The sequence below is a fragment of the Anomaloglossus baeobatrachus genome, chromosome 1 (genome assembly GCF_048569485.1).
Source record: "Anomaloglossus baeobatrachus isolate aAnoBae1 chromosome 1, aAnoBae1.hap1, whole genome shotgun sequence".
NCBI lineage: Eukaryota > Metazoa > Chordata > Amphibia > Anura > Aromobatidae > Anomaloglossus > Anomaloglossus baeobatrachus.
This window is the reverse complement of record NC_134353.1, coordinates 200,414,021-200,441,024: the sequence shown is the minus strand read 5'-3', so window position 1 is coordinate 200,441,024 and position 27,004 is coordinate 200,414,021. Positions and strand designations below refer to the sequence as shown.

Sequence of the window (27,004 nt, the reverse complement as noted above, 5' to 3'; positions counted from 1 at the left end):
CCGCCCTCCTCGGCTACTAGGAATAGATTTAAGCAGAAATCTCAGAACCGTTCCCAGTCGGGAACCGGTACAATTACTCCAGTGGCCTGCAAGAATGCCCCAGCCTGTGAGAAGGCGGCGGCCTTGGAGCAGGGGGGAGTTGACAGAAAAAATCTGTTTGGCGGGCTGGATAGAATCCTATCCTGTAGCCGTGGGAGATGGTATCTCGCACCCCCTGATCGGAGACATGTTAAAAACATACGTCGCCAAAATGGGAGAGCCTGCCACCGACCAAGGACGTTGCTGGCGTGGCCAGATAGCCAGGAGGAGGCTGACTTAGTGGCAGCATCTCCTGCGGTCTTCTGAGGACGCGGCTTCGTGCGTCATTTGGGTTTACGATCCTTGGCTGAGCTAGTGGACGAGGCCGAGGGCTTAGAGAACGATCAGATGGAGGAACGAAAGGAACGAAACCTCGACTGATTCCTGCCCTGGACAGGTTACCTGGTTTAGGTTTATGGCATGGAAGAACTCTTCCCGCCAAGAGCTTCCTTAATAATTTCATCCAGTTGTTCCCGAATGGTCTGGTCCCAGCAAAAGGGAGCCCAGCAAGGAACTTCTATAGAAGCATCCGCCTTCCACTTCCGAAGCCATAGGAGCCTGCGGATAGCGAGGAAATTAGCCGAGGCTACCGCAGAGCGGTGAGAGTCTCGAGCATGGCAGATAAGGCAGAGGATGAAAAAGACTGAAGTCTGGAAGTTAAGGCAACCATTTCGGGCATAGATTCCCTGTGAGGGAATACATCTCCTCTAGAGAAGCAGAGATGGCCTTGAAAGCCCACACTGCTGCAAAAGCTGGGGAGAACGTGGCCCCTGCCGCCTCCATACAGATTTGGCCAGAAGGACAACCTGTCGGACAGCAAAGCCATAAGTGAGGAGCCATCAGCCACTGGCACAACGGCCCGGGCTGAGGGTCTAAACACCGGAGGGATCACCTTTGGTGAATGAGCCCACTCCTTGACCACCTCTGGTGGAAGGGGAAAACCGTCCTCAGCACCACGCTTTGGGAAGCGTTTGCCAGAACAGACCCTGGGCTTGGTCACAGTGGCCTGAAAAACTGGAGTGGTTAAGGAACACACTCGTTGTTCTCTTAGGCAAGGTAAACTGGTGCCCCTTTGTGCCAGAGAGGGTTGCTCCTCTGATACTGGCGGGTTGAGGTCCAGTACCGAAGTAATGTACAGTAGATCCTTTGCCGTCAGCCACTGATACAACTATCCGGGCTGAAACACTAGACACCGGAGGGACCACCCTTGGTGAATGAGCCCACTCCTTGACCACCTCTGGTGGAAGGGGAAAACCGTCCTCAGCACCACGCTTTGGGAAGCGTTTGCCAGAACAGACCCTGGGCTTGGTCACAGTGGCCTGAAAAACTGGAGTGGTTAAGGAACACACTCGTTGTTCTCTTAGGCAAGGTAAACTGGTGCCCCTTTGTGCCAGAGAGGGTTGCTCCTCTGATACTGGCGGGTTGAGGTCCAGTACCGAAGTAATGTACAGTAGATCCTTTGCCGTCAGCCACTGATACAACTATCCGGGCTGAAACACTAGACACCGGAGGGACCACCCTTGGTGAATGAGCCCACTCCTTGACCACCTCTGGTGGAAGGGGGAAAAAGTCATCAGAACCACGCTTTAATGGGAGCGTCTGTCAGGACAAGCTCTGGGCTTGGTCACGGTGGGCTGAAAACTGGAGTGGTTAAGGAACACACTCCTTGTTCTCTTTAAGGTATACTGATGTCTGTCTGCCAGAGGGGGGATACTCCCCTGATACAGGCGGATCGAGGTCCAGTACAAATATAATGGACGCAATCAAATCATTAGCATCTGCATCACCTTCGGACTCCGAACCCCCAGTAAGGACATCCTCTTTGTCCAGTGAGTCAGCTCGTGAATCAGAGCTGCGGGGGGACAGGGGACCCTGCGTCTCCATTTTAGGAGGACGGGTTCTGAAGATGAAGAGTCCTCTGAGAGCTTTGCTGAGCGAGCTGTAGCAGCAGAAGCGCCCTGAGAAGGGGGCTAATGCATGCTCAGCACCACCAGAGCCGGAGCAGCTGGAGGGACCCTCCAAGCTGAGGAATCACTGTGTTTATGCATATTAAGAAAAACAGCCTTGCAGCCTTGCTCTGATGTGAAACATGGTGCAGAAGTGGGGGCTCTGTGAGAGAATGCATCTCCAGAACGCCCCCCAGCAGAGTATAACAGAGAATATAAGCCGCTGCACAACCGAAGGTTGTGGCTAGCCAGACAGTTTAACATACATTACTGTGCCCTCCAGTCCCCCAGCCCAGGCCCCCATTTGTCACAATGAGGTATCTCTGTGCCTATGCAGACACAGAGAACGCTGAGAAAATGGCGACCGGAGCGAGGAGAGGGGGCGGGGCCTACTCTGAGAGCGGGCAAATGAAGTATACAGGGGAGGGAATCCTTCCTCAGTGAGGAGTGTCCGCTCCCTGTGCAGAACAGCCGCTGGGCGGGGCCACGCTGTCCCTCTGCACTGACTGACATGCAGGGGAGGAGAATCGAAACTAGGCCTCAGGCGAAGCCGGGGCCTAGATTTAAGAATGCGGCCAGCGTGCAGGCACCGTCGGCGCGGTTCTCCAGTGAAAACTGGGGAACCGGCCGGAAATGTTAACACAGTGATATAACATACTGTCCCCAATAAATAAAGTACAAGGGACCCCTGGAAGGACCACTTTCAGCGGTAAAAACGTCTCAATACTTAGCTTTGAGACGCAGGGCCATGTCCCTGGAGAGGGGTTAAACGCTCCTTCCGACAGGATCCTGAACAGGGCTGCGGATGGAGACCGGTCTCCTGCAAAGCAGTGAGAACCGAGATGGCTCCCACTTCAAACCAGAGCCTCTCAGAGGATGTTGAAGGAGCGCGGCATGTGAAGGCTCCAGCCTTATAAAGTCAACCTTAACAGCACCGCCGACACAGTGGGGTGAGAAGGGACATGCCGGGAGTCCAGACTGGACCCGCTTTTCTTCCAAATCTTTGAAATCCAAAAAAAAAAATCAAAAATCAGAGAATGCATGTGTGTGTGTGACCTCCTGAACACAAAGCATTGAAACTGGCTAGGACTGGCTACCAGGGGGTGTATATGCTAGGAGGGAGGAGCTACACGTTTGAGTGTAGTACTTTGTGTGTCCTCCGGAGGCAGAAGCTATACACCCATTGTCTGGGTCTCCCATAAGGAACGATGAAGAAAACTAAACCTATAAAATAATGCAGAAATAGCGTTTTTGCTTTTTTGTTTTTGCTTTTTGGACTGCACTTATTTTTTTTTTTTTTGTTTTCCATTACATTTTGCCTGAAATATGAATAGTGTCAATCAAAACTACAACTCATCCTGCAAATAGGAAACTCCCCCCCCCCATGACTATTGATAGAAAAATATCAAAAAGGTATAGCTTTCGGAAAAAGGCAGGAAAAAACGAAAACACAGAAACAAAAAAAATTCTGCAGTCCTTAAAGGGTTAAGTACATAAAAAAAAATCCAAGTAATCTGCAACAAACAAGAAAAAAAAAAAAAGGAGGACAGATCCTTCTAAAAGTAGGGAGAAACAAAGCACTAACTATGCCGTATAATTATGTAAAGGATGAGTTTTGGGTTCAGAAAGGACTTCAGATTTCAGCAATTTACTGCGTCGTATGGTTTTCAGCTTCTAACTATCCCAACATGGAAAAGAAAATTGTTTTTCCTCCACTGTGCTATAAAGCTGCTGAAGCCGGCATGAAGAAAATTACAAAGACCCGACAGGAGCACTGAAAATTATACCCTTAAGCACTCAGATTCACAAAAGAAAAGCTTCCTTAGCTAAGACGTCTTACCTTAATTGTTCTATCTGCTGAGCCTGTGACAAACCACTGGTTCCCTGGTTCCACCGCTATACAACGCACCCACCCGAGGTGACCACTGATGACCTGTGAGAGAAGAGTACAGCACACTTATATTACAGAAAGTCATAAAACAAATCCCAAACATTATGTCAAGATACAGAACGTACAGCAAACTTATAATATGGAAAGTGACAGAAACTACACTATGTCTGGGTATAGAGAGCTCAACGCTATGGTTCACAGAAGACGGCGAGAATATTTACAGCAGAGCCACATAATGTACAAAGTGACAAATCCCAAGTAACAAGGTACTGTATATTACTGAGATACAATTTGTGGCTCAGTGAAAAATTACCTACAGTGTCCGTGCTGTAAAAGACAAGCCGACATGGACGCTATGTGATCAATATAACAAAAGGTGAGACTCACTCTGTAAAGTTTCCATGGTGGATGCCACTGTGGTTTTGGCATGGTTGGCGCTTTCTTTGCCATTAATGCAGAGTTCTTCATTCCACCAGACTCCTAAAAGAACAAAATAAAACTTGTCGTGTAGAGACATTGGAAGAAGTGAGCGTTCCCCAACAATGAAGAATAGGTTTAATAGAGAAATGATGGCCCATTTTGAAGGGTGAGTTTTAGGGATTGTTTGACTATCAAAAAATTGGGAACGTGAGGAAGCAGACATCAGAGAATAGGGTTCAGAAATTTATGAAAGAGGCAAATTCTCAGTGCTAAACATCTGTGAGCTGGCCACAAACTAAAGCCATCAGAGCAGAGAGCAAGCTTTGTATAGGAGTGTAATATATTGGAATTAGACTACGTGAATAGCTAAGGAATAATATACCGTATTTTTCGCTTTATAAGACGCACCCCCAAATTTGGTGAAGGAAAAGAGAATTTTTTTTTTTTAATGTTAAATGGGGTCCGTCTTATAATGCCAGTGTCCGTCTAACAAATCATATAGGGTATATGTCCCTCATAGCCCCCCCATCCTAAAATTAGCCCCCCTTAATCTGGATCTGGCCCCCTTATATTGAATATAGCCCCCTTGTGCTGGGACATGTCCCCTATAGATGGCACACCTCCCCTGTGTTTGATATGGCCCCCATGTGTGCTGCCCCATGGCCCCTATAGATGGCACATCTCCCCTGTGTTTGATATGGCCCCCATGTGTGCTGCCCATGGCCCCTATAGATGACACATCTCCCCTGTGTTTGATATGGCCCCCATGTGTGCTGCCCATGGCCCCTATAGATGGCACATCTCCCCTGTGTTTGATATGGCCCCCATACAGCTGCCCATGGCCCCTATAGATGGCACATCTCCCCTGTGTTAGATATGCCCCCAGGCTGCTGCCCATAATAAAATAAAACACTCTTTCCTTACCTCCTCAGCGCTGTCCCTCCTCGTGTCTCCCTCCTCGCAGTTGAGCTCCTGCTTCCTTACTTCCTGGTTCTTGCTGCCGGTCATGTGATCGGCACGGCAGAGTGATGATATCTCTGCGTGCCTTATCACAGACAGCAGCAGCAGGATACCGGAGATCAGCGCTGGAGGTTAAGTAATGCTTTTTTTATTTTACTATGGGCAGCAGCGCGGGGGCCATATCTAACACAGGGGGGGATCATGTGCGATCAAAGGAGGGCACAGGCAGATATAATATGCCCCACTGCCCCAGCGTGATGCAGTTTCAGCACCACACTGCTGGACCGCGGCTGTGCATATTATATGAGCGGAAGCAGATCAAATGCTGCCACTCGCAGCTGTCACCTGCCCCCAGCACGGCTCCAGAGCGGACCCTGCAGTGATATATATATTATATATATATATATATATATATATATATATATATATATATATATATATATATAAAATTTGGGGGAACAAAAGTGCATCTTATAAAGCGAAAAATACGGTAATAAACTGTCATTATGGGAGAGTAGGATAATAAAGTGGCCTCACCATTGACAAGCCAGGGGGCTGTGACCGTTCTGGGTGCCCCGCATGTCTGTAAATATCTCCAATACCAGGAGCCGTGCGATGAGCGTCCATTCTGGTGATAGAAGAAAAATGAAGGATACTATTACATCGGTGACACAGAATATCATTTATATACTTAGGAGCCACATTCACAAGCCTGCTATGTATCTTGGTTATGAGTTTAAAAAAATACTGCAACTACGCACAGGAAGTTATAAAATATATATAGAAAAGTGTCCCCAACTGTTCCAAAAAGACAGGGGACAGTTTAGAAGTAGTTACCTTGCCTGCGACGATGGAAGTGTCAGTGCCAAAGACTGTGCAGCCGATTCACTTGGCATCCTTTGGATCTGGGTGTCAGCTGTTAGGGCTACACCTAGAAAATAAGGATTAATAAAGGGGTTTTATTCATCATCATAGGTGGGTAACGTTGCAAAGTGTTTGTAAAAACAAGCAACTTTGGAATTTACCTTTTTTTTTTTTTCTAAGAATTCTCTTTATTTTCAATAATAAAGGGATTTAGAATTTATGGTTTACTATTTGCTGTCTAGGTTATTGACCACCACTGCAGTCTCAGCTCCAAAGCAAATATCGCACACTTGGAAGCACTGCTCTAGAGCCGTCTGGGTCCTTAGTGCCTGTGAGTTCTTCCCAAGCTGCTGGGGTAAAGCGGTCTGTGTGCAGCATGGGAGTGCGCAGTTCAGAAGAGAAACACGACAATGCCGCGCGAGCCATACTAGCAATTATTCAGAGGTACACCACCTCCCGGCAAGCAGGAGGCCGGAGAGCGGTGCACTGCTGAACTGTGAAAACAAGGCTTTAAATGTAGCCAACCCTCAGCAAAGAACAAAATAGAAGGATTATAATGACCTTGAGGAAACAGCATACACCATCCCAATACTTACACAACTTCAACTGTTGGGGTGAATAATATTAAAACTCTGCTTAAGGCCAGAATCACACTTGCTAGTGCCTCGCGTGTAACTCGCACGAGTCTCTCATGGTAGAAGCCGGCTTTGCCGCACACTCCCCTGACAGGAGCGGGTCGGCTGCATGCATCTCTATGCAGCTCAGACGCTCCTGTATGCATAGTGTGCGGCCAAGCCGGGTTCTACCATGACAGACTCGCGCGAGTTACACGCGAGGCACTAGCAAGTGTGATTCTGGCCTTAAATGAGGAACTGGACTAAAAAGATCTTCTACATGTGAGATAATACCTCAGTGATGTCTGATCAGCCACGTAACTCCACAATCACAATGTGAATGCAACGTTTCAACCCTTCATTGTATGGAGATTTCAGTTACAGAAATGTTTTGTTTTTTTGTTTTTTTTAAACTTCAGATTTTTTTTTTCATTATTGAAATAAAGTATACATTTGCTATTGCCAGAATTGTGCTGACCCGGAAAAACATGTTGCCAGATCGTATTTACCACACAGTGACTGCCCTAAAAGCAGCACCCAGTAAACAATTGCAGAATTGCGGCGTTTTGTTTTTTTTCTTCAGCATTTCAGCGTATTTGGAATTTTCTGTCTTCACGTAGACTGTTTGGTAAAATTGTGTCATTGAAATCTACAACTCGTCCTGGTGAAGAGTAAGCCCTCATATGCTTGTGTTGACAGGAAAAAAGAGAATTTTGTTTACTTACCGTAAATTCTTTTTCTTATAGTTCCGTATTGGGAGATCCAGACATTGGGGTGTATAGCTTCTGCCTCCGGAGGACACACAAAGTACTACACTAAAAAGTGTAGCTCCTCCCTCCGAGCATATACACCCCCTGGAAGACCAGATCTAGCCAGTTTAGTGCAAAAGCTGAAGGAGAATAGCCACCCACAAGTAAAGACAGAGCAAGAACCGGAACAACCGGAGACTCTGTCCACGACAACAGCCGGTGATAACACGCGGAACAAGAAACTGGCAACAGGGAGGGTGCTGGGTCTCCCAATACGGAACTATAAGAAAAAGAATTTACGGTAAGTAAACAAAATTCTCTTTTTCTTTATCGTTCCTATGGGAGACCCAGACATTGGGACGTCTCAAAGCAGTCCATGGGTGGGAATAAACAGAAAAACTGAGAAGTAGGCAGAGCCTAACTTAACAAATGGGCGACAGCCGCCCGAAGGATGCGTCTGCCCAAGCTCGCATCTGCCGAAGCATGAGCATACACTTGGTAGTGCTTTGAAAAGGTATGCAGGCTAGTCCAAGTGGCAGCCTGACAGACTTGCTGAACCGTAGCCTGAAAGCCCAAGAGGCACCGACAGCTCTGGTCGAGTGTGCCTTGATCCCCGGCGGGGGAGGCACCCGAGTACACTGGTAGGCATCGGAAATGGCCGACCTAATCCAACGAGCTAAGGTCGGCTTAGAAGCCGAGAGGCCCTTACGCCGACCTGTGGTTAGCACAAAAAGAGAGGTGCACCGCCTAAGAACAGCGGTGCGAGACACATAGATCCGGAGCGCCCGCACCATATCCAGAGTATGCAACGCTTTTTCAAAGCGATGAACAGGAGCCGGACAAAAGGAAGGCAGGGAAATATCCTGGTTAAGGTGGAAAGGAGAAACCACCTTAGGGAGAAAGTCCGGAGTCGGAAGGAGAACCACCTTGTCTTGATGAAAAACCAAAAAAGGTGACTCCGAAGAGAGCGCAGCCAAATCAGAGACTCTCCTGAGGGAAGTTATGGCCACTAGAAAGACCACTTTCTGTGAAAGACGAAACAAAGAAACCTCCCTAAGAGGCTCAAAGGGGGGTTTCTGCAAGGCCGTGAGGACCAAATTGAGGTCCCAGGGATCCAAGGGCCGCCGGTAAGGCGGAAAGATGTGAGACGCGCCCTGCATGAAGGTGCGGACCTGAGCCAGCCGGGCGATACGCCGCTGGAACAGCACTGACAGAGCCGAGACTTGTCCCTTGAGGGAATTGAGGGATAGTCCTAGCTGCAGACCGGATTGTAGAAAGGATAGAAGGGTCGGCAAGGAAAAAGGCCAAGGAGCATGGCCGGAAGAGCGACACCAGGACAGGAAAATTCTCCAGGTCCTGTGATAGATTTTGGCCGAGGAAGACTTCCGAGCCCGAGTCATAGTGGAGATGACTTCAGGAGGAATACCAGAAGCCGTCAAGATCCAGGACTCAAGAGCCACGCCGTCAATCTGAGAGCCGCAGAATTCTGGCGGAAAAACGGACCTTGTGAGAGAAGGTCTGGACGGTCCGGAAGATGCCACGGCACCTCTACGGACAGATGGAGCAGGTCTGGGTACCAAGCTCGCCTGGGCCAGTCCGGAGCAATGAGGATGACCCGACGGCCCTCCATTCTGATCTTGCGCAGAACTCTGGGCAAGAGAGCTAGAGGGGGAAACACGTAGGACAGACGAAACTGGGACCAATCTTGAACCAGAGCGTCCGCTGCAAAGGCCTGAGGATCGTGGGAGCGAGCCACGTAAACCGGAACCTTGTTGTTGTGCCGGGATGCCATTAGATCCACTTCCGGAGTGCCCACGTGCGGCAGATTGACTGAAACACTGCCGGGTGCAGGGACTACTCGCCACTGTCCACGGTTTGACGGCTGAGATAATCTGCCTCCCAGTTTTCCACGCCTGGGATGTGGACTGCGGATATGGTGGACTTTGAGTCCTCCGTCCATTGAAGGATGCGTTGAACCTCCAACATTGCCAGGCGGCTGCGTGTCCCGCCTTGGTGATTGATGTAGGCAACCGCTGTCGCGTTGTCTGACTGGACTCGGATGTGCTTGCCCGCCAACAGGTGGTGAAAGGCTAGGAGAGCTAGAAGCACAGCTCTGGTTTCCAGCACATTGATCGAGAGGGCTGACTCGGACGGAGTCCAAGTGCCCTGCGCTCGGTGGTGGAGACATACCGCTCCCCAGCCGGATAGACTGGCATCCGTGGTGAGGATCACCCAGGACGGGGCCAGGAAAGAGCGCCCCTGAGACAGAGAAAGGGGCCGAAGCCACCACTGAAGGGAGCTCCTGGTCTGTGGCGACAGAGCCACTAGCCTGTGCAAGGAGGAAGTCCGCTTATCCCAACAGCGGAGAATGTGCAGCTGCAGAGGACGCAGATGGAACTGGGCAAAGGGAACAGCCTCCATTGACGCCACCATCTGACCCAGCACCTGCATTAGGTGCCTGATGGAATGACGGCGGGGCCTCAGCAGAGAGCGCACCGCCAGATGGAGGGACTGCTGTTTGACTAAGGGCAGCTTCACAAGTGCCGGCAGAGTCTCGAACTGCATCCCTAGGTACGTGAGCCTCTGGGTCGGAGTCAGAGTGGATTTGGGCAGATTGACAAGCCACCCGAATTGGGCTAGAGTGGCGAGAGTGAGCGAGACACTCCACTGACAGTCTGCGCTGGATGAAGCCTTGACTAGAAGGTCGTCCAGGTAAGGAATCACTGCCAACCCCTGGAGGTGCAGAACCGCAACCACTGCTGCCATGACCTTGGTGAATACTCGAGGGGCCGTGGCTAACCCGAAAGGGAGAGCCACGAATTGGAAATGTTCCTCTCCGATTGCAAAACGTAGCCAACGCTGGTGTGAAACTGCAATTGGCACATGCAGATAGGCATCTCTGATGTTGATGGATGCCAGGAAATCTCCTTGGGTCATTGAGGCAATGACTGATCGCACAGACTCCATGCGAAAATGCCGCACCTGAACATGCTTGTTGAGAAGCTTGAGATCCATGATGGGCCGGAAGGAACCGTCCTTTTTGGGGACTAGGAAGAGATTTGAGTAGAAACCTCTGAACCGTTCCCGGGCGGGAACCGGTACAATTACTCCGTTGGCCTGCAAGGATGCCACGGCCTGAGAGAATTCGGCAGCCTTGGAGCAGGGGGGAGTTGACAGAAAAAATCTGTTTGGCGGGCTGGAAGAGAATTCTATCCTGTAGCCGTGGGAGATGATATCCCGCACCCACTGATCGGAGACGTGTTGAAACCACACGTCGCCAAAGTGGGAGAGCCTGCCACCGACTAAGGACGTTGCTGGCGCGGCCAGATAGTCAAGAGGAGGCTGCCTTAGTGGCAGCAGCTCCTGCGGTCTTCTGTGGACGCGCCTTTGTGCGCCAGTTGGATTTTTGGTCCTTGGCTGAGTTAGTGGACGAGGCAGAGGGCTTAGAGGATGACCAGTTGGAGGAACGAAAGGAACGAAACCTCGACTGGTTCCTACCCTGGGCAGGTTTCCTGGTTTTAGTTTGTGGCATGGAAGTACTCTTCCCGCCAGTAGCTTCCTTAATAATTTCATCCAGTTGTTCACCGAATAGCCTGGATCCAGCAAAAGGGAGCCCAGCAAGGTACTTCTTTGAAGAAGCATCTGCCTTCCACTCTCGAAGCCACAAGATCCTGCGGATAGCGAGAGAATTAGCCGAAGCCACCGCAGTGCGGTGAGAAGCCTCCAGCATGGCATACATGGCATAGGATGAAAAAGCTGAAGCTTGGGAAGTTAAGGCAACCATTTCGGGCATAGATTCCCTGGTGAGGGAATGCATCTCCTCTAGAGAAGCAGAGATGGCTTTGAGAGCCCACACTGCTGCAAAAGATGGGGAGAACGAGGCCCCTGTCACCTCATATACAGATTTGGCCAAAAGGTCAACCTGGCGGTCAGTGGAATCCTTAAGAGAGGTGCCATCAGCCACTGATACAACGGTCCGGGCTGAGAGTCTAGACACCGGAGGGTCTACCTTTGGTGAATGAGCCCACTCCTTGACCACCTCAGGTGGAAAGGGAAAACGGTCATCAGGGAAGCGTTTGTCAGGACAGGCCCTAGGCTTGGTCACAGTGGCCTGAAAACTGGAGTGGTTAAAGAACACACTCCTTGTCCTCTTAGGCAAGGTAAACTGGTGCTTTTCTGCCAGAGAGGGTTGCTCCTCTGATACTGGCGGATTGAGGTCCAGTACAGAATTAATGGACGCAATCAAATCACTAACATCTGAGTCACTTTCGGACAGATCAATGGGGCACATGGAGGTAGCCTCCGAGCCCCCAGTAAAGGCATCCTCCTCGTCATGCGAGTCAGCTCTTGAATCAGAGCCGCGGGACGAGGAAGGAGAGGGGACCCTGCGTCTCCTTTTAGGAGGACGGGGTCTGGGACCAGATGATGAATCCTCTGTGAGCTCCGCTGAGAGAGCCCTAGCAGCAGAGGCACCCTGTGAAGGGGGCTGATGCATGTTCAGCAAAGTACGGGACAGCTGTCCCATGGAGTCGTCAAAAGACTGGGAGATTGACCTATAGAAGGATTCTACCCAAGCCGGGGGTTCAGCCACAGGAGCCGAAGCAGCCGGAGAGACCACTGGGGGGGCGATTCCAGGCTGAGGCATTGTCAGGGCAGAGCAGGCATCACAATGTGGATATGTGCTCGGTTCAGGCAGCACGAGCTTACATGCAGTGCATACTGAATATAGCTTTGGAGCCTTGCTCCTCGTGTGAGACATGCTGCTGAAGTGGGGGCTCTTGCCAGCAGAGAGTATATACGGAGACCCACAACCAGAGGTTGTGGCTTACCAGACCGCTGGAGCGGTGTTGTGTGCCCTCCAGATCTCAAAGCCCGGACCCGCAAGCACCTCAGCAGGGATGCTGCAGCCAGTGCTGATTGCAGAGAAAACGCTGATAAAATGGCGCCGGAGCGAGGAGAGGGGGCGGGGCCAACCCTGAGAGCGGGATCTGGAGGGCCAAAGAGACTTACAGGGGAGGAGACATGTACTCAGTGAGGAGTGTCTCTCCCCTGTGCAGAACGGCCGCTGGGCGGAGCCACACTGTCCCTCTGCATGAATGACATGCGAGGGCAGTGAAACCGAAAGTAGGCCTCCGGCGAAGCCGGGGCCTAAATTTGAGCGGTGCGGCCGGCGCGCAGGCACAATCGGCGCGGTTCTCAGGCGACAGCCAGAGAACCCGCCGGAAATGTCACAAAAAACACTCAGCACACTCTCCCCACATAATAAAAGTACAGGGACCCCCAGAACATAAACGTCTCAGGTACTTAGCTTGCTGAGATGCAGGGCCATGTCCCTGGGGATGAGTGCTCCGTCCAGCAGGATCCTGAAGGGCTGCGGATGGAGACCGGTCTCCTGCAAAGCATGGAGAACCGTGCTGGCTCCCACTTCAAGCCAGAGCCTGAGGGATGGTGAAGGAGCACGGCATGTAAGGCTCCAGCCTTGGAATCAACCTTAACAACACCGCCGACACAGTGGGGTGAGAAGGGACATGCCGGGGGTCCAGACTTGGACCCGCTTTTCTTCAAAATCTTTCTAAAAATGAGAAATCAGATGAGAATGCATGTGTGGATGTATGCCTCCTGAACACAAAGCAATGAACTGGCTAGATCTGGTTATCCAGGGGGTGTATATGCTCAGAGGGAGGAGCTACACTTTTTAGTGTAGTACTTTGTGTGTCCTCCGGAGGCAGAAGCTATACACCCCAATGTCTGGGTCTCCCATAGGAACGATAAAGAAATGAAAAAATTACAACTCCTGGAAGAAGAGGAGGAAAAAATGTCTGGGTCCATAAAAGCTTAAAGGGACCCTGTCACTAGATTCATGTTGCCAGAGCCACGAGCTCCATGAATCAGACTCGGGCTGCACAACTGCTGCCAAGTAAGTGTTGTGTGAAACATTGCAGTGTTTAATAGAGAACATAGAATGAAAAGTCAGCCAGGGACCAGAGATTGAACTACTGGGGTGTGGCCCCGCTGGCTTCTTCTTGCCCTGCCCCAATTGATTGATAGGTCTCTTCCTATGCGCACACGAGAGAGAGAGCTGTCAATCAATTGGAGAGGGGCAGGGTGAAGCCGGCAGTGGACAGTGCAGGACTAGTCAGGTCTACAGGGCTTTTCTATAAAACGCTGTGATTTCAGAGTAAAACAAATAAAGCTGCAATCACACAGCCGATGCCATATTCAAGCTGTCTGGTGTTCATGCAGCATGAGTTTACTATTTCCATATCACCAAACAAGAAAAAAAAAATGGTATGCAACTTTCCAGCATACAATCATGGCCCAAAGGGTTGGCACTGTTGATATTGTTCCAGAAAAATAATTTCTCCCAGAAAATTATTGCAATTACATGTTTTGTTATGCATGTTCTCTCTTTTGTGTGTATTGCATCAATAAAAAAGAAGAGAAATAAAAGGTAGATTGAAAATAACTCCCTCCAAACCCCAAAAATGGGTTGGATAAAAATGTTGGCACCTTTCCAAAATTGAGGATCAACTGTTTCAAGCATGTGATTTTCGTTTAAACTCCACTGTGTCAAGCAACAAGTGTGGGCAATGTGAAAATCACACCTGAAACCAGGTATATATGCTGGCCATGACTATATTGCTCTTCAACCCCACTATTCTCAAGGTGTCAGAAAATGATACTATTCATAGGCTGAGACCCAACCCAGACCATGTCCAGCTGGCACATAGCAGGTTACCAGAGCTCATCATGATCTGTGCTGCTGTGCCTGCTGGATATTATCAGGATGAATTTGGATAGAGCCACTGTGGCTTAACAGGTCTTTGGTTCTGGCTAATGAAAGAGTTAGCCCACTTAACATACATGTTTACACTTGATACTTCTCACACAAATGGCAATCATTTAATATAAAACAAATGTTTGACATTTCGTACCTGGTCCTGAAGGATATGGGTGCGTTCCGGTTACCATGTATTCAGATTCAAGACCTGAAAAAAAAAAAAATTCACATATATAGATAACATTTAAATACATTTCTCCAGTTTGAGCATGTGAAGCACCCCACATTATGGAATAGTGGTTTCAAAGATGGAAAGAAAACCCCATTCTGTTTACTTTTCAATTTCTCATCTGCAGTGTGGAGATATGTCCAATTGGGGTAGTGTACTTCATCCCCTGCATGATGCTGACCAATCATAAGAAAGCAGTATCATGCTGGGGCAGGGAAAGGGGCGGGGGGGGGGGGCACACACCCAAAAATAGTCAGAGGAACATGCCTTCTCCTGTCAGATGTAATGATAAGACAGTCTTGCTCCCAGCCTTATTTTCTGCAGCTACTGTGTGGTATAGCGCAGACCTGAGTGTGATTACAAACACTTTCAGATCTTTTCAAACATGTTTTACCTCACAGAAAAGAAACCTGTGATTCCTTGCTGTCTACCGTATTTTTTGGACTATAAGACGCACTTTTTCTCCCAAATGGGGTAAGTGGGGGGGGTGCGACTTATAGTCTGAATGTAGGGCTGAGGGGAATGCGGGTGCTGCGGTGGAGCGGGTCATCGGCGGCATGAGCACGTGGACCCGCTCATTTCATATGCACACCTATCCTCCAGTCCATCATCTCTCAGCGCTGAAGCCGGCACTGACAGGTGGGCGGGATGATGGGCGGGGAGTGCGCGCATAGTAGAGCCGGCCCTCGTGATCACCCCTGGCAACTACAGCCTGGAGTGATCATGTGCGGCTGTATTTACTGCCCCCCGCACATCATCATCAGCGCGGGGGTCAGTGAATAAGTATACTCACCATTCCCCTGCAGCATCGCAAAGTCCTCCTGTCTGCTGGCCCGCTGATCTGTGTAGAGAACGGTGAGCACAGCGATGACGTCATCCCTGTGCGCACCGCTAGTCTCCACACACATCAGCGAGCCGGCCAACAGGAGGACATCGCCATGCTGCAGGGGAATGGCTCCACACAGGTCCCTGTGGGCGTTTGCATACTTTCCATGGTATCATGCCCCTATGAGCGTGAGACCATGGATTCACATGAGCGACGTCCCCCGTCGCTGCTTCAGAATTGTGCATGTGTGCACTTACCATTCCCGCAACCTTTTCCGGGTGCTCGTTGTCAGTTTCAGAAGCCGGTGAGTGAACACTCAGAAAAGGCTGCGGGTATGGTAAGTGCAAACATGCGCAGGATCTGAAGGAGCAACGGGGGATGTCGCTCATGTGAATCCATGGTATCACGCCCATAGGGGTGTGATACCATGGAAAGTATGCAAACGCCCACAGGGCAATGTGATGCCCATGGGGAGACGAGCTCTGTTATTTACATAGGAAATATGGAAGTAATAAAACGTTTATTACTTTTATATTATACAATTTTATAACACAGGGATAGGTAGGGAGGTGTAATTAGGGCACACGTGCGTCTGCTGATGGGTCAGAACGCATATTCGTAATGACGGGTTCCCTTTAAAAGACACTTTTTGGTAGTGGGACAATCCCATTAAGATGTGGAAAATCTTGTGGAAAAGCCAACATTATTTTGACCTCCATGACTTTGCTGCCATTCTAGAAAAGTGTTCAGCAACACCTTCAGGACTGAACTAAAAAGCATAGTGATCTCAAACAAAAGCTATAAAGTCATTACCATGGGATCAGGATTGTGGGATATCAAGGGGGAGCACAGCACAGCTCGTAACGTAAATACTCATTTGGCCAACATCCGTTTCGATTTTGGCAAGTGAGCCATGTGTTTAGAGAGAGGGAAATAAGTTACGGTTATACACCTGGGGAAAAAGAAGGCTGAATATGCCAAAATACAATATGACTGCAACTAGGTAAACAACCACACACAGTAGCTGGTCAAAAAGTCACACCAAGATCAAAAGGTCAGCCATTGTTGGTCTGACAGATATGGAAACCTCTCCTGTTTCTCTCATATACAATCGGCTATAATCTGAAATGAGCACTGGCAGCATGCAAGTATCAAAAAATGTAATGTTACAGACAGAAGTATTAAAGGGAAGCTGTCAGGTGCAATATGCACCCAGAACCACGAGCAGTTCTGGATGTATATCGCTAATCCCTGCCTAACCGTCCCTGTATACACTAGCATAGATAAAGAGATCTGTAGAAAAAGTATTTCTAAAGATCTTTTACCGTATGCTAATGAGCGATGGGACTAGTCTCCTGGGTGTTAGTTCCCTGGCCAGTCGCACCCATCAGCATGTTAGTACACCCCTGTGGGCATGCTAATATGCTAATGAATATGCAGCGTCACAGCATGATGTCACTCACCTCTCCACTGCCATTGACGCTGGATTTCGGTTCAGTGCGCATGACCCTGGAGTTTGGGTCATGCATACTATGAAGCTGGGTGTATGCGTCCTGGCTTCAAACTGAAGTAGTGCGCATGACAAACTCCGGGGTCATGTGCACTGAGCTGAAATCCCGTCAGACGTGATGGCGGCAGAGAGGTGAGTGAGATCCTCCTGTGATGCCGCACATTCATTATCATGTTAGCACATCCACAGGGGCGTACTAACATGCAAATGGGGGCAAATGGCCAGGGAACTAATGCCCAGGGGACTAGTCCCTGTGCTCGTTAGCATACGGTAAAAGATATTTAGAAATACTTTTTCTAAAGATCTCTATCTATTCAAGTGTATACAAGGACGGTTAGGCAGGGATCAGCAATATGCACCCAGAACTGCTCATGGTTCTGGGTGCATATTGCACCTGACAGGTTCCCTTCTAAAGGAGTACTCCAGGCAGACAAAACATGTTCGTTATTAAAAGAACCTAGTCAGATAATGAAGCCATTGTCTCCCATCCCAGCAGTTTTGAAGGTCCCATACTATTTACCGCTCACTGGAAGTTGAGTAGATCTTCTGGTGATATCACCTAAGAAGAAGCTGCTCCTCATCGCTCCCTCTCCCATTTGGGATGCTGCGTCACAGCTCCGGGATATGGCTTTTTTTCAAGCCTGACTATGGCTGAACGCCATCACGGCACAGACTCTGTCCCTCCCCTGTACTACTGTGTTGTGCTGTACACACAGCCCACCAGTGTAGAATGTAGATGTGTCCATTGATTTATGAGGGAACATGCGTACAAGCACCAGTAAATAAAAGCATGAGGTGGGAGAGAGGAGTGGAATTCTTTAACCACACTTTATTGTGTAGAGCAGTGTGTGGAAGAGATACTGGACAATGGTTCTGGGGTTCGTAGTTTATGGAGAAGTGTGCCATGCTCCAGGAACGAGAACTTAAATGGAAGTGATGCTTTTTGGGGACATCTACAACCAGGTTATTGTTCAAAATTAGGGTTGAATGAAAAGATGAGGACACTCAACCATCTGAGATGTTTGGAGATACTTTGCAAAATTATTAGGGAAACCAGACAACACTTACCTGGCTAGTGTCACGGTCACTGATCAGTTTAACTTTGCTGTATCATTTAGTCTCTTGTGGAGGACAATTGTACAGTAATAATCAATAAGCTTGGATATACCTGTTCAGATTTTGGTTATGCTTACTGGAATGTGCACATTGTTGATTTAAGACTGATGGCAGCAAAACCAAGAAGGAATACACATGGAAACACACAACACAAACCAGAACGTGTTAAACCCTTGATTCCTCACCTCTCTTTCAATCACAAGGACTGACTTTAGAACCATCTTGAAGGCATACTCTGCAGTTCAACACATCACAAAACCTCTCAATTGGGTTGAAGCTAAGTGATTGTGGAGGCCACGTCATCTGAAACCGCACTCCATACCTCTCCTTTTTGGTCACATAGCCTTTACATAGCTTGGGTATCTTGGGTCATTCTATATTGTGGGTACCATGCTCCCATACATATTCACAAGGGTGTGCACCATCAAAGAGAGAAATGATGATAAAAGGGAGGAAGGGGGAGCCGGCGGACATTCATTCCATTCTACCTTCCACAACCGCGGCATGCCCAGCTTGTAACACTGTGAACGGACAGTGAAAGCAATAATAGTGTGAACGCCCGGCCTATATAATAAATAACCATAATATATTAACTACTGACAGATAGTGCCACACTATTTCAAACTTATTGTCTGAGATTGCAGTATTGTTACCAGCAGGTTCATTCACATCTAAAGCCGTGTGTTTCATTGTCCAGTGAGATAGGAACCAGTACGGAGAACAGGCAGCTATTCAATTCATTGATGTGAAAACACCAACAAACTGCCACATGATGCACAATAGTGGCAACCTTTCTAAACATTAACTGCAGCAATAATATATATTAACCAAAGACCTGTCATTCTTACCTGCAGTCATAATTTAATTTACAGCTTATTCCCATGATGCTGCACTAAAGAGACAACTGAATGGAATATACATGTGATGTGATTACACACTACTGTGGCTATAAATAGGTGATCATTTTACTCCATCAACCAGATTATTTGGGGACTCTGGTTTAACTCTCCCATAAAATTACACATGGTCAGGATTCAGGTTTTATTTTAAATAACATCTTTACTTTAATTAATGAATACAGGTTACTTTTTAATTCTATCCATATTCTTTCTCTACCTTCCCTCTCCTTCCATTTATCATTATTTGGGTCATTATCTTGTTGCAACACAAATGATGGTTCCCACCAAGAGCAACCTAGATGGGATGGCATGTGGTTGCAGAATGCTGTGGTAGCCATGCTGGGTAAATTGAAATTTGGAATAAATTGCCAACAGGGTCACCAGTAACGCTCCACACAAGTGGAAACCATCCACCCACCTTTTCTGTGTCTCAAGAACATGATGGTTGGTATCAAATATCCAAAATTTGGACTCACTGAAGCAAAGTACTTTGTGTTGCTTGAAGCAAACAAGTCTCCTTGCAGTCCTCACTAGCTTCGTCTTTGCAGTAATTTGACCATAAAGGCCTACTTCTCACACTCCTTTGGGCAGTTGAGTTTGAGATGTGTCTGCTGCTTGATGGCTTTGGATCATTTATGATGGCTGTGATCTGCTGTCAATGTGCAGTTTCTGACACTGGCAACTCTGATGAGCTTATCCTCTGCAGCAAAAGAAATTCTTGTGTCCCCCCTTTCCTAGCACAGCCCTCAATAGAGTCAATTTTATCACTAAGAATTATGGTTTTAATGGCTATACTTGATAATACCTTTTAGATTTTAGCAATTTTCCAGACTGAACTCCCTTCATGCCTTAAGGTAATGATGGAACGTGGTTTCTCTTAACTTAATTTAGTGTTTTTTTGCCATATTCTGGCTTAGAACATTTATGGAGTACAGTTCAGCGCTGTATGGAACTATGGAATAACACTGCCTCTGCAAAGTACACCTTATGGCCACAAACACTTTCTGAAGGTCATTGATTCCATAAATAAACTCTTGACAAGGTATACCTATTCAATAAAAGCTATTCCAGTTGATACCCATTGAAGCTGCTTCCTGTCAGAGAAAAAAAAAGGCTATGGATACTTTCAAGTTTTAAAACACATTCTGGTTAGTTTCACACATTTCTTTACCGCTTGCTTCCTTATGAGTTCCTTTGTGGATCTGGTGAAACTACAATGTGCACATTCCTGGTTTGTTTCACACATTTCTTTACTGCTGGTTTCCTTATGTGCTCCTTTGTAGAACTAAAAAACTACAATGTACACATTCCAATAAGAGCTAGGGAAACCACAGCATGAACATGTGTGCCCAAACTTTTGACTAGTATTTTGTATTATCTGTACTTTCACACAAAACAAAGAATCAACATTTTCATCTCTACATCTACAAAATGGTTGTACAAACCTTGAATACTTGGATAATGATCATACGGATCCCCCAAGACACCGTGTCCTTTTTCGCGATTTTCTTTAATGGTGGGCATGTGTAACACAGGTCCATATTCTGTGCGCAATTTTACAGCCATCTTCAAGTTGTGGCTAAGGAAAGAAATACAAGTATATAGAATTATGTGCTATCTTCCCAGTGCTTTAGGGTCCCATCTGTGATATTCTTTAGCATACGAGCATTGGAAATTCTGCTTTACTAAAAGTTTAGATAGCTGTGATCAGTCTTACAACAGATCATTCATTAGTGGCTTTTTACAAGCAGCGACATTGCTAGCGATGTCGCTAGCGATTGCACCCGCCCCTGTCGTTTGTGCGTCACGGGCAAATTTCTGCGCGTGGTGTACAATATCGCTAGTACCCATCACACATACTTCCTTTCCTATCGACGTCGCTGTGGCCACCGAACAACCTCTTTTTTAAGGGGGCGGTTCGTGCAGCGTCACAGCAACGTCACTCAGCGGGCCACCAATAGAAGTGGAGGGGCAGAGAGTAGCCGCATGAACGTCACTCCCACCTCGTTGTAGGATGACGCAGGTACGATATTATTAGTCGTTCCCAGGGTGTCACACGTAGTGATGTGTGCTGCCTCAGGAACAACCTGTGTCATAAATGAGCAACGATATTTTGAAAATGAACGACGTGTCAACAATCAACGATTTGGTGATTATTTCTGATCGTTAGCGTTCGCTCCTAGGTGTCACACGCAACGACGTTGCTAACGAGGCCGGATGTGCCGCACGAATTCCGTGACCCCAGCGATACCTCGTTAGCAATGGCGCTGCATGTAACGGGGCCTTTACAGTGGTAGATTGACACCTCTATAAATTGATGGCTCAATACTGAGCAGAAAGCCAAATGATTGATAAATGTGTAAAATAGCAAGAGCTTCCAGAGCAACTCTGCTCTACTGTGCTCAACTCGGCAGAATGCACCCCAGATATTTAGCACATCAAGCTAATCTACATTTAGAATAGAAGCTATTCTTCTGTGCACTGCATGGTCTTGTACACAACTGTGTCTGAAGGACTTGACAATGTGCTATCAAAATCGCCGCATGTGTGTGTTTACATCATTGCTCTGTTAGCTGGTTTCCAGCAGAGATCAACACTGTTGTACTCTGCTCTACCTGCACAATGAATGCACTCTGTCAGCGTTGGTGGCACAGTAGAGCTAGAAACCAGCTAAGAGAAAATCCACACTGTGGATCCTCATCCAGCAATAGTGGAACTACAGCAGGAACCTGGAGGGGCATTCTTGGGGTAAGTGCACATAGAATGGTAGAGTTGGAATGGACCTCCTGGGTCATCTAGTCCAACCATCTGCTCAAAGCAGAATTCACTAAATCATCCCAGACAGATGTTCTTCCAACCTCTTTTTAAATACTTCAATGAACAGTGTAATCAGCGTTTTGGATGGAGCATGTTTTCCCTGCATCCAAAATGCTGTACAGTACAAGCACAGTGGATGGGATTTATAAAAGTCCCATGCCCACTGCTTCATTTAGGTGCTCTTTAAATTAACATGTAGCATGGCTTTCTGAGACGCAGCATGTCAATTTTTTCTTGTGGAGACTGAGTGTTCTGAGCGGAAGAACACAGCAAAGATATACTGTGTTCGTAACTTTGATCGTGTGCAGGCATTCTTCCGCACAGGAGACCAGCGTCTTTAAAAGAGAAAACACACTGTGCCCAGAATGCTGGCACTCCTGATCATGTACATATACCCTTAAGGGGGTTGATTTAACAACAAGAGAGCATTTTTTTGAAGTGCAGGAGGCACTTATTGGCATGAAGTGTGCTAAAAAAAAAAAAAAAAAAAGTGTGTCTTACAGCCCAGAAGGAGAATGGTGACAGTGGCCTTCATGATCTCAGAAAATTACTAAGTGACATAGTGCTATTTCAGCTGATTTCACTGATCAGTTTTATCTGTGCAGGGCAAGAGAGAATGCCACCAAGATCAGGACATCATGAAGCTTAACAAATCCAGCAGGTCCTAACTAGCTGAAGGAGCTTCAAAATGTGGTAGTGTATACACAGCGTGCAGCGGATATGTGCACGCCTGGTCAAAATTATTGTTATTGTGAACAGTTATGCAAGCTGAAGATGAAATGATCTCTAAAAGGCATAACGTTAAGAATGACACATATCTTTTGTATCTTAGGCAAAAAAAACCCCACAAAAATAATTAAATATTTTCATTTTTTTACATTTAAAAAAATTACAAAAGGAAAATGGACAAATGCAAAGCTTTGGACATCCCTGGACACTTGTGTGCTGAGATGACTTTGACCAAGGTTTCAGACTTTAATTAGCCTGTTAGGGTTATGGCTTGTTCACTATCATCGTTAGGAAAGGCAAAGTGATGCAAATTTCACAGCTTATAAAAACCTCAGCCACCTCTAATCTTATGCCAAAAAAACAGCAGTCATGAGTTCTTCTAAGCAGCTGCCTAGCGCTCTGAAAATGAATATGGTGGAGGCCCCCAAATCAGAAAAAGGCTATGAGAAGATAGCAAAAGTGCTTTTAAGTTGCCATTTCCACAGTTCAAAATCTAATTAAGAAATGGCAGCTAACAGGAACAGTGGAGGTCAAGATAAGATCTGTAAGACCAAGCAAAATGTCTGTGAGAGCTGCTCGTAGGATTACTAGAAAATCAAATCAGAACCTCCACTTAACTGCAAAAGACCTTCAGGAAGATTTAGCAGACTCTGGAGTTGTGGTACAATGTTCTACTGTTCAGAGACACCTGCACAAATATGGCCTTCATATCAGAGTTATCAGAAGAAAACCTCTCCTGCGTCCTCACTATAAATTCAGCATCAGAGGTATACAAAAAGAACATCGCACAAGCCTGATGCATTTTGGAAACAAATTCTGTGGACAGAAAGTTAAAATAGAATTCTTTGGCCGCAATGATCAATGGTGTGTGTGGAGAAAAAAGGGCACAAAATTTCAGGAAAAGAACATCTTGACAAACATTAAGCATTGGGGTGGATCAATCAGGCTTTGGGGTTGTGCTGCAGCCAATGGCACAGGGAACATTTCACAAGTAGAGGGAAGAATGGATTCAATGAAATTTCAACAAACTCTTGATGCAAAAGCCATAACACCATCTGTAAAAAAGCTGAAGTTTAAAAGAGGATGGCTTCTACAAATGGATAGTGATCCCTCAAACAAGAATTGAAAGACTCTTGACTGGCTACAAAAAGTGTTTACAAGCTGTGATACTTGCCATAGGGGTGGTACTAGGTACTAAGGCCTATTTTCCTTTTTTGTTAACTTTAAATTGTAAAAGATGAAGAACTTTTATTTTTGACTTAAAATACAAAGTTAATTTGTCATCTTTAAACTTTATGCCTTTTAGAGATCATTTCATCTTCAACTTAACAGTTCACAATAAGAGTAATGTTGACCAGGGGTGCCAAAGTGTGTGTGTGTGTGTGTGTGTGTGTGTGTGTGTGTGTGTGTGTGTGTGTGTGTGTGTGTGTGTGTGTGTGTGTGTGTGTGTAGGACTGGATAAGCATGCAGATAAGCTTCGACCAGGCCCCAGATGTGATTATGTGCCTGATAGCCGATATTTGATGTTTATCATGGTCTGCACCCGAGCAGCGGGTACAATGAGAACTATTTATTTCTCTACATTATTTATTGTGCTGGATCTTAGGAGTCGGTAGGACGTGGATAATTGAATTCCCCCCATGCTGTGTGAGGAAGCATTCAGACTCAAGCGGAAGGGATCCCTCCAGCAGCTCGCTGGCATTAAAATCTATTCTTCAGATGGATCATCAGCTGCACCTAACTACATATTAACTTCAAGTCCACTTACTCAGAAGAACAAGCATAACATAGGACACACACGCCTCTTACCTTTCTTCATCTATCGGGATCGGCTTGGCATTGTCCGCCACAAACATGTCATGAGTCCTCTTCAGAGATCTGAACACCAGGGTGTGGACCGAGTGTTTCTGCACGTCCTGCAACAAAAATTGAGTGACATGTAACCTGCAGACCAAGTAAAGATGTGATAAGACCAAATGCAGGGCTGGAGTCTGGAGAGCCCCAGCACTATAATAGTTGCTACTGACTTCTAACTTGTACTCGGATCTTCGGCCGTGGTCTAAACGACTCAAAACCTGCTCAAAAGGCTAATTTCATATGAAATACCTGGAGACCCTGTTTTTTTGTAAAAGTGATTGAAGTGTTTTTCAGTGCATTTATATACATCATAAAAAGTGACAACTGACAACTCTCTATATAGACTGCAGCACTTACAAGCTATATAGAAAGAGCTTGCAAGCGCTGCACTCCCATGTGACCAACCATTGCTAATAGACAGCAAGCACTAGATGACAAAAAAAACAAAAGAAAACAGAATAGAGAGGGTTTTCTTGAGACTGTAGAGGATTTTTCTAAAGTTATTTGCAAAGTGGTTGGTTTATATAAGCAGTTTGCATTTTTTACATATTTTTCAGAAAACCACTTTAGGCCCTGTGCGCACACTTGGTTTTTTTGTTTTTTGTTGATAAGCTTCATACAGTCCTTCTCCAGCAAAGTCTATGAGAAATCCAAAATGCTGTGCGCACGTTGCGTCTTCTTTCCTTACAGGTTTTGCTGAAGAATTTATGCAGCAAAAAGAAGCAGCATGTCACTTCTTTTCTGCGTTTTTCCCTGTGTTTTGCCATTGACAATGCTAAAAAAAAACCAAGGGCAAAACCGCAGGCAAAAATGAAGTAAATTCGCACCAAAACGCGGTAAAAACGCATACGTTTTTAGTACGGTTTTCCACAGGTAGGTGCGGTTTTCTGCCACAAGGTGTGTTTTTTGCTGGAGAAACAAATCCGCAGTGTGCGCACATAGCCTTAAAGGGAACCTGTCACCTAGAATATGCGTTGTGACCTATCAGCAGACGCATGTGTGCCCTAATTACACCTCCCTACCCATCCCTGTGCTGTAAAATTGTGTAATATGAAAGTAATAAAAAACATTTTCTTATTTTCACATTTCCTATGTAAATTAGAGAGCCGCTGGCCACAGGGGCGGCGCCTTGCCCTATGGACATCTGCATACTTTCCGTGGTATCACGCCGCTGTGGGCGTGATACCATGGAGTCACATGAGTGACGTCCCCGTCGGCAGGCTTCTTTTCCGGGTGTTCACTTGCCGGCTTCAGACGCACTCTGCGCATGTACAGTGCGCGTCTGAAACTGACAAGTAGAACCCGGAAGAGAAGCCTGCCGCAATGGTAAGTATAAACGTGTGCAGGAAAGCATGAGCGACGGGGACGTCGCTCATGTGACTCCATGGTATCACGCCCACAGGGGCGTGATACCACGGAAATAATGCAGACGTCCATAGGGCAAGGCGCCGCCCATGTGGCCAGTGGCTCTCTAATTTACATAGGAAATATGAAAGTGATAAAACGTTTTTTATTACTTTCATATTACACAATTTTACAACACAAGGATGGGTAGGGAGGTGTAATTAGGGCACACATGCTTCTGCTGATAGGTCACAATGCATATTCTAGGTGACAGGTTCCCTTTAAAAGGGAATATCTACTGCTTGGAAAACGCCTTTTTAAAAACTGTATTACGAAATGTAAAATATGAAGAATAAAGTTACCGTACCTGCCGCTCGGTACCGTTCTAGCTATGTCAATGTCAGGTCTCCCAGTAATCATATGACATCTGAAGGATGTCACACAATTAGCGGGAGATCCGGCACCGACATCGCTGGTACAGCACCGATGCGGGGGAGTTGTCTGGGTTTAATATTTTACATTGGGAATAAGGACATTTTTGTGTACTCACCGTAAAATGTCTTTCTTAGAGCCTTTCATTGGGGGACACAGACAGTGGGTTATATGTTGTCTCCAGGGGAGGCTTGACACTAGGTTTAAAAAAAGTTAGCTCCTCCTCCCACAGCATATAACCCCAGCTAGGCGGGAACTAGCTCAGTTTGGTGTAAAAGCAGTAGGAGAAGGACAACCAAAACCACAAGGACGGGAGCTACGTCCCCCAATGAAAGGCTCCAAAAAGACATTTTACGTTGAGTACACAAAAATGACCTTTCCTTTCTCGCCTTTTCATTGGGGGACACAGACAGTGGGACGTCCCTGGGTGGGAACTGAACTATTAACAGTGTATAACATCAGACTAAGCGCTGACTAACAACTGCAAATGCAGTGAACACATATCAAAACACGGTCAAAGAACCGAGCAGTGGCCACTTATAAATGGGCCACTGCCGCCTGAAGGACTTGTCGTCTTCCAAGAGCAGCATCCGCGGATGCATGCGTATGCACTCTGTAGAATTTTGTGAACGTGTGCACACTGGACCAGGTAGCGGCCTTGCAAAGTTGGGCCGCCGAAGCCTGATGGCGGATAGCAAAGGAGGCACCCACTGCTCGCGTAGAGTGGGCCCGCACAGATTGAGGGGGAATGGCACCTCGTGCTTTGTATGCCTCACAGATGGCAGTCCTGATCCATCGACGGGGGAAGGCCGAAGGACTACCTTATCCTGATGGAATATCAGATAAGGTGAGCAACAGGAAAGAGCTGCCAGTTCGGACACTCGCCTGATAGAGGTAATAGCGACTAAAAAGGCAACTTTCCAAGACAGTCGTTGAAGAGAG

General features: G+C 47.0%; 1 protein-coding gene across 1 annotated transcript in view; it reads right to left on the bottom strand.

Annotated features, from left to right (window-relative positions):
* PLRG1 (pleiotropic regulator 1) overlaps window positions 1-27,004 on the bottom strand; it is a 95,924-nt gene that overhangs the window by 31,466 nt on the left and 37,454 nt on the right. The window contains exons 2-8 of the mRNA XM_075335479.1: window positions 24,239-24,345; window positions 20,329-20,462; window positions 14,458-14,511; window positions 6,133-6,226; window positions 5,833-5,923; window positions 4,303-4,395; window positions 3,865-3,957 (exon numbers count right to left, since the gene is read on the bottom strand). Of these exons, the coding sequence (XP_075191594.1) occupies window positions 3,865-3,957; window positions 4,303-4,395; window positions 5,833-5,923; window positions 6,133-6,226; window positions 14,458-14,511; window positions 20,329-20,462; window positions 24,239-24,345 (666 nt within the window). The remainder of the gene's footprint in view (window positions 1-3,864; window positions 3,958-4,302; window positions 4,396-5,832; window positions 5,924-6,132; window positions 6,227-14,457; window positions 14,512-20,328; window positions 20,463-24,238; window positions 24,346-27,004) is intronic.